The sequence below is a fragment of the Colossoma macropomum genome, unplaced genomic scaffold (assembly GCF_904425465.1).
Source record: "Colossoma macropomum unplaced genomic scaffold, Colossoma_macropomum, whole genome shotgun sequence".
Classification (NCBI taxonomy): Eukaryota; Metazoa; Chordata; class Actinopteri; order Characiformes; family Serrasalmidae; genus Colossoma; species Colossoma macropomum.
In genome coordinates this window covers 820,865-835,401 of record NW_023494794.1, presented here as the reverse complement: position 1 = coordinate 835,401, position 14,537 = coordinate 820,865, and the positions used below count along the sequence as shown (strand labels likewise).

The 14,537-nt window shown below is 38.7% G+C and overlaps 1 protein-coding gene across 4 annotated transcripts in view; it reads left to right on the top strand.

Moving 5' to 3' along the window:
• Window positions 1-14,537, top strand: part of arhgef12b (Rho guanine nucleotide exchange factor (GEF) 12b) — an 85,474-nt gene that overhangs the window by 62,319 nt on the left and 8,618 nt on the right. For all 4 annotated transcript variants that reach the window (XM_036579830.1, XM_036579829.1, XM_036579828.1 and 1 more), the window contains 11 exons: window positions 576-608; window positions 2,304-2,418; window positions 2,535-2,640; window positions 4,946-5,161; window positions 6,300-6,444; window positions 7,882-7,917; window positions 9,813-9,970; window positions 13,317-13,463; window positions 13,611-13,696; window positions 13,813-13,938; window positions 14,400-14,514. In XM_036579830.1, the coding sequence (XP_036435723.1) occupies window positions 576-608; window positions 2,304-2,418; window positions 2,535-2,640; window positions 4,946-5,161; window positions 6,300-6,444; window positions 7,882-7,917; window positions 9,813-9,970; window positions 13,317-13,463; window positions 13,611-13,696; window positions 13,813-13,938; window positions 14,400-14,514 (1,283 nt within the window). The remainder of the gene's footprint in view (window positions 1-575; window positions 609-2,303; window positions 2,419-2,534; window positions 2,641-4,945; window positions 5,162-6,299; window positions 6,445-7,881; window positions 7,918-9,812; window positions 9,971-13,316; window positions 13,464-13,610; window positions 13,697-13,812; window positions 13,939-14,399; window positions 14,515-14,537) is intronic.

Below are 14,537 nucleotides of genomic sequence, written 5' to 3'. Positions count from 1 at the left end.
TCACCATGAAAAGCCACCCTTATAATTCACAGATATTGTAATTTGATGATATTGCTCATACATTGAAAATATTTTGCTTAAAATTTTGTTAAAGAAACAGATTAGAAACTTGCCCCAAGTTTACAAGAATTTGGTGAACCTACTTGTGCATACAGTCTCTATTTTTTGTGGGAAAGAAATAAAGTCCTTTACATTTTTGCCATATTTTTATTGTTTTTTGGCAATAGAACAAACTGAAACCCAAAAAGCAGACTTGAATCTGCTGATACAGAATGTAAATTCAATATAAATAATTACATATTTTGATAATTAATTATTTAGTTATGTGTAAATGCATAACTAGACAGTGGCAAACATTCTAGAGAACAGTCCAAACCAAATGATCTTTGAAAAGCAGAAATGTGCAGTGATGTAGGATGGGTAGGCTATATATATGCGTTGTTAGGCATTACGCTGAAAAGCCATTACAGTATGAAAACAAGAAGTAAAACAGAGAAACGTTTACATGTGTTTTCTGATGAGTGGTGACGTGTGTGTGTGTGTGTGTGTGTGTGTGTGTGTGTGTGTTTTCCCAGAATGACGTCGCCGGCCACAGAGGAGGAGAAGTGGTAAGGGGAATTTTCATACCCACTTACTTTTCACATTACATCAGCCACATATTAACTCTTCACATAGTCAGTCGTAATAAATACTGTTAAAGGAATACTCCAGCATTGTTCAACCTAATCTTTATCTGCTGCATCTGTAGAATACAGCACTGAAAAATCTGAGAGCATGCTTCATTTGTTGAATTTCCAGTCAAAATGACCATTAAGTAGAAGTGATTCATTTTACAGGAGAAACTTCTGTGGGGATTAGATAGAAGATTATCCAAATGGATAAAAAAGGAGAAAGTCAATAGAAAATAAGTGAAACAACAGGATTTATCAAAAGATGTCTAGCTGTCAAATTTGACCTCATATTTTGTTGTTGAGGTTTTGTCTCATTTTCTGTTAAATATGTTTTCTGATTTTTCCTGAGGCATAAAAATGAATAACTTGCATGGCTGTTAAAAGGGTGATTTCTGACTTTTGTGTTCACTTACCACAGACAATAATTTTTGAAATGTTGACTCAAAAACAGTAGCTCTTCAGATTAGGTTAAAAAAAAAAGCTGCATTTTTCACACTTACAAACCAATAAGAACAATTTAACAGGCATTTTAACAGTGCAGATTGTTTGTGGACAGTAAATGGATTTGGAGACGACTCTTAGTCCTGATTAAATACAGTTCCTTTTAGACAGTGTGGATTTAACTGTCTATTGATTTCTACAAGAAGCAGTGCATCACACTGTATTGAGTTTTCTATAGCTAGTGCAGCATATGATCTGTGTGTGTCCCATATGGTGGGCATGCTGGAGGGCTGTGTGTGTGTGTGTGTGTGTGTGTGTGTGTGTGTGTGTGTGTGTGTGTGTGTGTGTGTGTGTGTGGCAGATGGTAGAGAGGCGACAGGACCCTTGCTGCTCACAACAGAAGGTTGTGGGTAATATTTTGTGCTCTTGCACAGGCTGTGGCCAGGCCACTGTGCAATCGTGGGCCTTCATTGGCTCATCTGAGTGTGAAAACAGCTTTAACTTCCGTGGCAGCCACTGTCACCATGGTTTTAACATGCTGGGAAAACAACAGCCATGGAGAGGAATCTGTTCCTTGCCCCCCCTGCTGGATGAAAGAACAGTGATTTAGCTGAATGACTTTAGAAAACACCTTTTTCCCAATTTTTTCTTCCTGCAAATCCTAATATATAGCTACTAATAGCTAACCAGAATAAAAACCTTGAAAAATAGAAAGCTTTGAATCATGAAATCTCAGCACAAAAGTAACTAGAAGTAAGTAAAAGTAGCCAGGAAATTTATATAGGCCAGAAATAAGTGTGTACTTTATAGAATATTATTATAATGAATTTTATATTAGTATAGCATTTAAAACAAAAAATCACTGCCTTCTGATTGATGCTGCAGATGAATCAGTTGATTCATGCTGTTTTAAATCCTAGCGTAAACTTAGACACAAATGTATTTTTGAATATGCGGTATGGAAAGTACCAAGCAAAGACGTTACAGTGGATAATATCGCACTGACTATTGGCCAAATGTCTATTTGCATTGGTCAGGATTATATAAAGCATTTACTATTTCATGTTTAACTTGAGTATATTGTCCTCATGATAGTATTCAATATGACCTCCTGCAGCTCTCATAAAATACTGTTGCTGTGTATTTCATATAATGGACTCTCTCTCCTTCACTCTTGCTTTGTTTTTTTAGTAACACCATGCAGTATGTCATCTTGTCCTATATGAAGCACCTTGGGGTGAAGGTGAAGGAATCTAGGGGTCTTGAGCACAAACCTAAACGCATGAACTTATTCCCCAAAATCAAGGTAAAAACCCAAAGCTTCCAACACTTTCTAGTTTGTGCTATAGTTTTCTTGTTTCTTGTTTGTGCTACTGACTTTGATGCTCATTTTTCTGATATTTTGCGGTTTGGTTTGAGCAGAAGACCATAAAACCGGAGAAAGACGGCGGGGCAGAGGAGAAAGTGAAAAGGCCTCGCTTTCCCAGCATTCTCGGCCAACGGTACACCAAAATCGATCCTACCCCAGGTAAGCATTTCAAACAGAATAAAATGTTTTTGTTGATGGAAAAACAATGTTATGGAAGAACAGATGTTCCTCTTTTTTTTTTTATTAAGTTTAACATGGTTTGTAAATATTGTTAAAGTTAAAGGTGTGTTTCAGCAAGGACTGCATTTTGAATCGGGTACAATAGAGGATAACCAAATCAGAGCAGAGGTTATTTACATATATTGTTCTTAAAAGGCACAGCATCAACAATGGACACTATAGCTCTAAGGGAAAAAGAGATTAGAAAATAGTAATGTAAAAATGGATTGTGATTGTGTGCGTATTTTGTGCGTAAACCTACACAAATGTCTTATGTTGACCTCAGGGGGGAAAAAAAAATACAGAAAAAAATGCAGGATCTGTCCCCTTTAAGGTGAAAACCTAATTTTAGTTTAAGTCTATAAAGCTTTTAGAGCTCTAGAAGTCCCTAAAGAGCGACAGACTATTGTTTTGGACTGAACGGATGACAGAATGAGATGCAGAGAGCTGATATAGATTGTAAGTTTGTGGTTCTGAAGGTAACGGCAGCGCTGAGCTCAGTTTTGTTGTAGTTTTGATAAATCTATGGCTGATTTCACTGTAATGTTGGCAGGCCTGAGGCCAGTGTTGTATCAGCAGGACATAATGGGTGTCTTTAGGAAGTGCCTGTCTGGAGCTTTCAGGAGCGGCTTCCTGTTTGCTCCCATAGACACTACATTGTTAGATCTGACCACTGTGTCATATCCTTTTTTTTTTTTGAACGAGAGACTGAGATGCAGTTCAGACTGATCAGACATTGTTACCAGGCCTGAGAAGCTAGCATTTACCTAAGCACGTGACTAACAGTTAAAAATTTGGTGACACTTTGGCCAAGTTTTGGATTTAACTGTTACTTTTCATATAAGAAAAAGTACATGCAAAGCTTTTGTTAACATAAAACAGCCGTTTGCTAAAACTTCGGGTATATTTTGCTTCAGAGCTCAGCTTTGTATTTGTCTTTCTTGGTATGAAGAGCAGGTTTGCCTAAATAATAACGTTGATGAGTGCTGACATCCCAAGAGGGGGATTACATTAGTTGGCTTTGCCCTTATTCCTGGGATAGCTCTGTCACAAATACTGACATAGATGTCGCTATATGTGATATAGTTTTTCTCGTAATAAACCTGGTCTTTAATACTTTGTTTGCCAAAATGATAATTTGACAGTCTTCTTTCTTTTAAACCATTGTTAAAAGCATATATTGAAAAACTTTTCAGTCACAACCTTTGTTTTCCTCAACTGCTGGCATGTGTTTTGTTTTTTTTTCCTCTAAGGTTTGGCACATACTTTACATGTAATTCTATGGGAAGAGGATCCAAAACAGTCAAAATGTGGCTCCAGTGTAGGGATGCAAATTTTGACGGCAAACCAAGCATCATTAGTCGCTGAGCCTATTTTGGAAAATGTATTAACTATACGCACTTTTATGAGCTAATATATAAGCTAAATTCTGTGTTAATGGACCAAGATATTAGGTTTTCTTGTATGGGCCATGGAACATAGCACTGATAGGTGGGGCCAGGCTTAAACATGTAAATGAAGTAGGCATAAATGCCATGAACAAGGATAGGATTGGCTAAGTTTACTTCAAATGTCAGAAAAAATAAATATTGTGACATGTTGTAGTGTAAAAAACTTTAGTATTATGTATTATAATATAAAGTATTATGATATTACATTTTCCTTACCCTCCCAATGATGCCTCACACTGTCTCTCTGAGAACCCTGATGAAATAGTTCTTTGTCTTAATGCAGTGGTCGCTTTTAACATGGTACATTGATGTAGTTCCTCATGCATACGGTTCCAAAACATACTGCTTGATAGCAGTGGTCGAACAATTGCTCGTAACTGTTTAACTGTCGTTATACAATTAATCAATTAATCCCCCCCCGAGAGAAATGCTTTATCAGCCCACCAGTCAGTTTAAGGGCCTTATGAAAGCAAGACAGAGGGTGGAGTGCTGGTGGAAAAATAAGTTTTCTGAGTTTAGTGCATTTTGTTAGTTGATTTAGTTTTGCAGTTTTTTCAAAGAAAAATGGTAATTCAGCTTTCTATGTAAAAAGTTCCCTCCGCTTATAATGTTATGGCCTTCCTCTTTAAAAGGACTGCATCTCTTCGTCTGACTGTCAAAGACTGCCGTATTTACTTATGAAATTTTTATGAACTGACCTGAAGTAGGGATAACAGCGCTCTCTCTCTCTCTCTCTCTCTCTCTCTCTCTCTCTCTCTCTCTCTCTCTCTCTCTCTCTCTCTCTGTGTGTACAGTTAGTAAAGCACTGGAGCAGGCTAAGCCTCGGCCGGTGAAGCAGCCATCTCAGCCGTCTCTGGGTTTGCCGGAGCAGGTTGACTCCTTGACCGCTCGAGCACGGGGCAGTCAGTCCAGCGACGGGCCGGACAGCAGTTCAGCCTTCATCAGCTCTCCTCCCCACAGCGCCCCTGCCACACAGGGCTCAGACACCAGCCTCAGAGACACCGAGTCAGGTTAGACAAGCTCATTCACATTCATCCTCTACTGTACTTATGGTTCACTCTTCGTTCAACCCTCAGTTATTCCTCCCCAGTTAGTACGTCTGAGTTTATCTGTCTTTTCATCTCTCTGTGGTTTCTCTTTCGCTCTCTTTCTCTCTCTCTCCTCTTCCTTGCACTCTTTCTCTCTGTCTCATTCTTTCGCTCTTTCTGCATCCCTGTCTTCTCTCTTTCTTAAGCTCTCACTCTCTCTCCCCTTCTCTCTCTCTTCCTCAGTCTCTCCCTCTTGTTTCCTTTCTCTCTCTCTTTCTATCTCTCTCTCTCTCTCTCTCTCTCTCTCTCTCTCTCTCTCTCTCTCTCTCTCTTTCTCTTTCTCTCTCTCTCTCTCCTCTCCTTCACTTTGTCCTCTTTCTTTCTCTCCCTCTCTTTTTTTCTCTTCACCTTTTTTGCATTCTCATCTTTTACCTCCATGCTTCCTTTTATTTATCAGGCTCTGTGTAGTAAGCCCTGTTTGTTTGTATTTGTTTGTCTTTGCTTTGTTTTCATCAAAAACATGGCTGTAGATGTTCTGTCCTCAGTCTACATTTATAGACCATAGTCGTCAGAGTGCTGTTCTAGGATCAGTTTGAGTTTGTGTAACTGCGTTCATTAGAATATAAGAGGCAAAAACTGGTGGGAGAGCAGCATTTTTACCCAGAGAGGTCAGATAAAAATGGCTTTTTTCTTAGGGCTGTGGATGATCGGCCTGTTTAGCAGAGTAATTGGCCTATTTACCTTCAGTTCTTCCACTGAATGGGAACATTTACTGTCTCCTTGCATTTCAGGAAAGGATTCTTTGTGCTTCAGCCATTATCAGTGCATAATTTGATTATAATTGTTCTAGCTGTCTATCAGTAAATCATCTTGGAGGTTATTTTTATGCAGACACAACACCTTTATGCTTTATTTTTATTGAAGGGAGAGGAAACCATTTTCATAAGATTCACTTTTTCAGATTCGCTTGTTAGGCAAATATGTTTTGACATTAGAGAAATTTGCCCAAGTACTCTCACAGTACATAACGCAGTTCATGACAAAACACTGGTTAAGTGTATCTGGATTCACTTTTGCACTCATGCATTTCTCTTTCTCTCTCTCTTTATCTTTCTCTCAGGTGGAGCTCCCTTCTCAGCATTACCGAGAGTCGGAGAGGGTGCTTTGTCAGGTGAAGGTCAGGACTCCTCATCCTCAGGAACACACTTTGACTTCAGCTCCTGCAATCAGGACCACCAGCAGGAGGAGGAGCCTGAAATAGACCGGTAGGCAAGCCTTTCACCATCAGTGTGCCTTTCAGTAAAGTAGGCTTGGGTAATTAGACAGCGTGATTGTCACAATGTGAACAGTTTTGACCAGCAATGTTATTTTCATGTTAAGATGATGATCTGCAACTTTCAACAGCTTAGTTGTGCACACATCTGGTGCAATAGAAGTTGTCTGAGACAGACTCAGATACAACCATGCCAAGTGGATTTATAAAAAGCAACTAGTTCAAACATGAGAGCTTGAGATGGAAACACTGTGCAGATGCTGTTATAAGATTGATTGCTATAATAATAGAATTTCTTTTAAAAACATTAAAGGGCCCATATAACCTGGAGTTTCTGTGCTTTTTTGAAATAAAAAGTTTGATGTAATATGTAAACATTGTTAAAGTTTCAAAACGTATTGTTCACTCTACGGTCCATACAGTCCTTATTTGGAAATTAAGCTGCAAAAAAGCAGACCGTTTTGAATTCAGTGTTTCTGTGAGAAGCAATGTATTTTTGTACATTCACCTATTTAGCTTACAGCAGTTTGGCCCCACCCATTCATCCTGAAGTTATAAGGAGTGTTTCAGCACAGACTGCACAATACAGGGCAGCTAATCAGAACAGAGTTCATATATATAAATCAGTCTCAAAGGCACAGTAAAAAAAAGCCTGTTTAATTCAGTGGGATAAAGGCTGTAAAATAGTCCATTTTAAAGCTCACATCGGCGGGTGAAAGCCATTTAGAACCACCCTGGCCACTTTATAAGCTTCTGATTTTCTAAGCTAAAGTAGTCTTATAACTTACTGATTTTTTTTTAAATGAGCAGGTTTTTGGTTTTTTTGGGATATCCAGACATTTATAAAATACCCATTTGTGACAGTATAGTACGACATTAGTGTAGGACAGTAGTTAGTTTCTGTCACATAAAGGTATCAGTTTCAGTCTGTTGGTTGCCTTATGTCTTACTCATTTCTTTTAGAAGCCAAATGACAGTCATTCCAGCTGTTGCTATGGAGAGAACAAGAACAGTCCCCATCTGACCCAGACCATTTTCAGACAGATGCTGAACACTAGTTGGAAACTGTATATTACACTATGCAGTCGAACATAGCAACTAGCGTCTCTAGCAGATGTTCGTTTCAGGTCTCGCAGTCAGGGAATCCTTCTGCAGCCGTGACTGCAGGCCTCACAGCTATTTCTGTTCTTTCAGTATCCACGCTGGAGAGATACACACTCCAGCCTAAATCAAGCCTTTGTTCTCTGGCCCATCTCTCTCTCAGAGCTCTCGCTGGGACAGTAGGACACTTTCAGAGAGCCTGAGTGGATGCAGCTCTGCCATATGATGTGTGCTTGAAAGGAGGAGTGGAGGATAGTGGCAGTTGGGTTTAAAGGGGTTTCAGTGGGAGGTTTAAAGGTTAATACAGCTGTGCTTGTCTTTTTCACAGGAATCAGGAAGAAGGCACGCCCAGGCCACTGAGGAGGTGAGTGTCTGTCTTGGGAAGACAGGAGAGGATAGGGTTAGTTAGCACTTAGACTGCTGCTAACGAAGTTACATTAATGGTAGCCCTTGTAGTTTTGAGTTAATTTAGTTAAACTGTAAAAGGGATTGTATGTGTTCAGTGTATATGTAAGGGTAAACTGGAGAATACAGAATAATATGTAGGTATTAATTTTGTAGATATACTGCCTCTTAAAAGTTGTCATTTTTCTATTCAATTAAGTATGTGGTGAAAATAACTTTTTGCTAATAGATTGGATATATTTTGCTTTACCGCTCAGTAGGGGTTTGGGAAAAAATTGATTCTTAGATGCATCGCGATGCGGACGTGAACAATTCTGATTCACAAATGTCAAAAATCGATTTTCTAAATATTTAATTTATACCGTAATGTTGATGGAACGCAAAAGGCGGAACCTGGAAGTGCGGAAGTGCAGCGCCCGGACAGTCTGTGAGGTGCACGTAACAAAAACACACAGGGATGATTGAGAAATCCAACCGGCTCCCTCTGCATTAAAAGCCAGTTTAGGTCAGGAGTCACAACCCAAATGTTAAGAAGAGACATGTTGTCCTTTCAGCAAAAATCAAACCACCTTGGCAGCCACAACATTTATGTCCAGTATGTCTCAGGATGTGCTAATGTCCTGCTAAAAGTTAGGTTAAAATATAAACGAAAACGTGGATTTACTTTGCTCTGCTTTAAGCTTTAGCTATAGCCACTTTTTCTCCACCAGAAAACTTTTCCTCTAAAGTAGATCAGTTTCTTGTAAAATGTCTCTCAAAGTTCGGCTGTTTTACGAGGCTGAAGTCTTTTCTTTAAGTCGCTCCAGCTTCTTGTTCGAATTTTTAAATTCTGACTGAGGTGCCGAATGTAAAAGCGGCACCATTTAAGGTGGAATGGGAAAATTTGAAAGAGAAGTTACTTCATCTTCGCAACTTTTTAGTGTTTGATAGTCTCTCGTTGCAGATTTAGCTTGCTAGTAAACCAACAGCAGCACTTATGAAGGCGAATAACGCATCATTGCTAGGTGACCTGCAGTCGGAGAACGCAGAGAGAATGGTCGTTGTGAAACAGGGCTTTCGCGCTATGTTGTACACGTCCCGAAGATATTTTACTGACACAGCGATCCCCCCGCTCTCTACAACGAGACCAAAACCTAAGTTATAAAATCACTAACGAAAACGGGCAGGACGGCTATGATGTGCTGCATGGACATCCATTACCACTGGATCCCATTTCACCGTAACTACGCATTTTATCGCAGATGAGCGATAGCAAGCAATAGCAGTGAATGAGAGCCTTCTAGTTCACTTGCCACATCACTTCCATTTGATTTATTAATAAAAGATATTGGAAGTAAATGCATTATTGATCATTACAAATACTTTGCTTTAAAAGTACCAAGTCCTGACACAGTAAGAAAATAGAAATCCTATATAGAAAAAAAAAGATGCATCGATAATCGTTTTATAATCGCATCGCAGGCCTCTGAATCGTAATTGAATCGTGAGGTGCCTAGAGATTCCCACCCCTACCGCTCAGCTTCATGTTCCTCAAAGTGTCTTCCTAAACAATGATGCTGTTTGCCTAAAAATGACCTTGATGAGTGCTGACATCACAAAAGGGTATAAAATGTTATGGGTTTGTGATTATTTCCAAAATAGTCACAAATATTTACACCTATGCAATGATGGCGTTTTCCTCATAATAAACCTTGATAATCTTTTAATTTTTTTAATTACAAACCAATATGTCATACAAATGTTGTTTTTTATTTATAGTAAAAGGTTTTAAAAACCTAGGTGTCCCCAGACATTTTTTTTCTATTTGTTTATACATGCTTGCTTTATATAGTAATTGCTGTGTGTGTGTTGTAGGATGGAGCCTCTGAGCTCAGGGGAAGTGCAGAGTGAGGATGATCAGGGGGCTGAGGTGGAGCCGGAGCAAGACCCTCCTCACTGGCAGACGCTCGTCAGCAGAGACATCCTTGCACTGCTGCCCCCACACGAGATCAAGAGACAAGAGGTCATCAATGGTGAGAAACACACACACATATTACAGAACCCTGAACCTGCTTGGACACACTAACAGAGATGGATGATTGCAGACACGGTTTTACAGTGCTTTCTTTTGATACTAAGTACTTGAGTTAGACAGAAAATGAACTAAAAGCTGTAAACACTTATCTGAAAACCTGACATTTCTTTCTGGCTAGTAGTTGCTGCAGTTCCACGCTAAATGTCCTTAAAGATTGACAACATGCAGGTTTTCTGGGTTAACCAATGTGTGTTTTTCTGGGCAGATACCAATTATGAATAGACATGGAGACTGATGGTCGATATCATAAATTTGAAATATAGTGTGAAAATTTAAAATGACAGAATTCCTGCATAAACTGAATATGAACTAAACACTGCTTAATGGTTACTGAAATACTGACACTTAACATTTGAATAATAAATAAAGTACATGGACAGTAAATGTTCTGAAATTATGAGAAAGTGCAATGATATCATTTAAAATAAAGTTTAACTAGATTAAAAATAAAGTTACAAACAGCTATTTAAAACAATAAAAAAGAACCCCCGAAAAATAAAGCTCATAAACAAATACAAGATTAAATGAGAGGCCCTAATTCAAAGCTATGAAGAGCAGTAAAACACGTATATTTAGCATATCTAATGTTTCTTCTTCATCTTCTTCTTTTTGTTAGTACTATTATTATTATTGTTGTTGTTATTATTATTAATATTAATATTATTGGTAGTTAGGAATTAATTGATACCAATACTAGTACTGGGTATTAGCCTGATACCACGCTCATTTACTTGTACTCATAAAAATGCACCGATACATCCAATACCACCTGATGCTGCCGTGCTAATGAACAAATGACTCAAACTGGCAGTGAATGAGCTCAAAAAGCGAAGTGTTGCTGATGCTGTGGCAGTCAGACACCAAACATCCTGCCTTGGTGAAAAAAGTGACTTTTGCTACCAAAGTCTGTACATCCTGACTTGACTCTGTTTGGTAGAGTAGAATTGCGAGGTATAAACATTAATACGGCGGTGGTGTTTTTTTGTTTTTTGTTAAGTTGTCTTTGTAAAAGGCTGTAGAGAGACCGTAATGTCCTACCATGTACATCGCCCCCTAGTTTCAGTGCACAGGGTGGTACAAGTAAGCAAAGCTGCTGTAGCTCAGTGTGTTTGCTCAGTACTTGGGCCCACAGCGTGTTATTTTAGGAAAGCAGCTTTTGATAATTGTCCGTAGACAGAACTGTCTGTAGCAGACCGAGCGTTTTTGTACAGTGTGAATATATAAATTGTTGGCTTTGTCTGTACACAATGGTGTATTCAAAAGCACAGTGTGAGTCACCAAAGAACAAGATTTTCTAAAATCGCACAGTGTATTCCTGGTTTTAGAGGACATTGAACTACATCTCAACCATCCAACCACTGAAAAGAAATTAGCCTCGGATGTGGTTTTTGCTGCCCCTGTGCTACAGAGACAGATTAGGAGCATAGGACATACAAAAACTATGAAACATGAAACAACTTTACCTACAGCTGTACAGAAGTGCTTTTCTGATGTGGAACAAAACCTACTCTACTTCAACACCACTCGATTCAGGGTATCTAATGTAACAGCTAGCTAAAGCATGTCATTTAAAATCAGCTAGATTTTATTTGTTACTGCACTGAACACTGCACTCATTTACACTAACAACTATTTAATTCTAATTAGGTTACTCAGTATGAATCTGAGTCAGTATCAGCAAATACTAAAAACACATTCATATTTGTACTGAAACAAATGGTATCAAGGCATAACTGATTATTATTCATTATTGCAGAGTTTTTGTCTGTTATCATAGAGACCAGTTCATTAAGTCTTCAGTCCTTTTCTTTGTGCCTGTAATATTTTTATTTATAAAGTGAACTTGCAGGCTGTTATTCTCCAGGTGACACATAAATCCACCAAATACACAGCACTAAAAAGGCACCAGTATTCAGAATTTCTCTACAAATGGCAGAACGCATCTTTTTCTCCCATGAACAGTAAGCTTACTCTGAGTAAATGAGACAATTCAGACAGGTTTTAGGAAGCATGCATGGTTCACGTTTGTTTTGGCTGCAGTGGACAGCACATCTCAACTACAACTGCTCAGACTCTAAAATCTCCCCATGAAGCTGTATGAGCAAGAGGAAGTGAGTGAAGTACTGTATGAGCTGTTATTTTTGCCAGATCATACTACATCAGCGCTGATCAACCACTGATCCGCTAGCATGTCCTCACAACTCATTACGATGTAAACGAAAATTTGTACAGCTCTTTTTTTTTTTCTCCCCCCTTTCTCTCTGTAGTTGCATCCTTTGCAAACAGAGAGAGAAAAGAGCATCTGATTGGTTTTACTGGTGGGTTTCAGCCAGTTCAATAACCCTGTGGGTATTGAGACAGGAGAGGTTTTGATTGGTTGTACTCCACATATTTTGACCAATCCAATAAGGCTGTGTGTGGGACATTGGGCCAGAAGCGTTTGCCAGTCATGGTTTTAGAGATGCGCATAACTCACATTTAAGCTTTGTATTGGCAAACAAGTTACAATACCAGTTCTAATGATTGACAAAATGCTACACATCAACTGGGCCAATAATCGATTAACCCCTATTAAGTTCTGTGGCCAGCTCTGCACTGTACATGACGCAATTAAAACTCCAAACGCCTGACTCATTTGGAATTTCAAATAATTCACCTTTAGCAAGCTTTCTTTTTATTTAATCCATGACAGACAACTATTAAGCCTGGCATTGTTGTACACATATTTGATTGTACTGGAGACAGAATTTAGATGTGAATATTCCTTACAAAAAAAAATACTACTTGATCTAATGTCTGATGCTTTGCTGCTTAAAGTTTGCGCTAGAGCTATAAGCTAACAAGTAATGGAAAATTGAAGCCACCTGTTAGCATATTGCAATTGCATGACTAAATCGTAACACGTTTGCCTTTGAATATTTTCAGTTGTCAGCTTTTTTTTTTAAATAACTTAATAAATAAAAATAAATAGCTTTTGTAGTTTTGCTTATGTCGTTTTTGACACTGCATGTTTTCTGTTTATTAATAAAAGTGGGGAAAAGAACTGAAAAAATTCAGGCTTCAAGACGGCTACTTCTGCTTTAGTTGTGTAACACTATGTGGTGCTTTTTTTTATATATAAATAACCGTGTATTATTTAATGTCAGAAACCACATAAGCAAGTCTATTCAATTATCCAAAAAAAAGTTAAAAAAAAAAAAACACAAATGGAGATACAGGGTTTTTGCACGACGGCAATATGTGTCTGTTGTCCACTGTCTTTGATATTCTCACTGGTTCTCCAGAGCTGTTCTACACGGAACGTGCACACTTGCGGATGCTGAAAGTCCTGGATAACGTGTTCTACCAGAGGATGACCAGAGAGGCCATCTTGCCCCCCACAGACATCAAAAACATATTCACCAACCTAGAGGAGATTGTCCATCTGCACAGTAAGCAACCAATCAGTCAGTCAGTCCTAAAACCTTTAAAGGTCACTTCAACAGAACCTAATGTCACTGTAGCCAGCAATGAGTGAAGGTTAATACTGCCAGTTAGACATTGATTATTATTACAGTCTCATCACTTTCTTTCTTCAGTGTCTATAACGGAACAAATGACAGCTATTCGGAAGAAGAACGAGGCAGCGGTCATAGACCTTATAGGAGATGATCTTTTGTCCTGGGTGAGAAAAATTATTTTAGTCCACTGTCATTTCCTTTTTCTTCACATAGATCAGCATAAATGTAGATAATTTAAGCACACTGAACTCATTGTGTGGATGTCTCAACTGCTTTGCAGTTCAGTGGAGCAGAAGAAGAGAAGATCAAACGGGCAGTGGGAACGTTCTGCAGTAACCAGCCCTTCGCCCTGGAGCTCATAAAGAGCAGGCAGAAGAAGGACCAGCGCTTTGCTTCATTCGTACAGGTCAGACAAAGGCTTCATAGAGAGCTATGGGTGTTCATAGAGAGGGTCTATGAATCTTATAAGAAGAGTTGACAAAAAAAGTACACGATTTTCTGTTTACGCTCCTTAATTTTCTCTTTACTAAATATGGTCGATCAGCTCAGGCGATGTGCCATGTTTACACTGTGCAACTGAATGACATACTATTGTCTATAAAAGTGAATAAAAATATATCACATACGTAAAACGGTGCTAGTAAACAAACTTGCATAAATCTGTTTCGGTCTGGTAAAAATGCTCTAAAATTATTCGGAAAAAAGTTACATAGGCTTCCATTGTAAGTTAAGAATGTAAAGTGAAAAGTTCCCATTTGGAGATACAAGGTTTTGTATGAACGTTGATGATGCATACATAGTACATATGAGATATATGTATGACCATGTCGCAACGTGTTTATAAAAACGTGTATATGTGTGTCTCAGGAAGCGGAGAGTAATCGGCAGTGCCGTAGACTTCAACTGAAAGACATCATTCCTGTGGAGATGCAGAGACTGACCAAATATCCTCTCCTGCTTGAGAACATCGCCAAATACACCGGTACTAAATCCCCCATTTCCCCT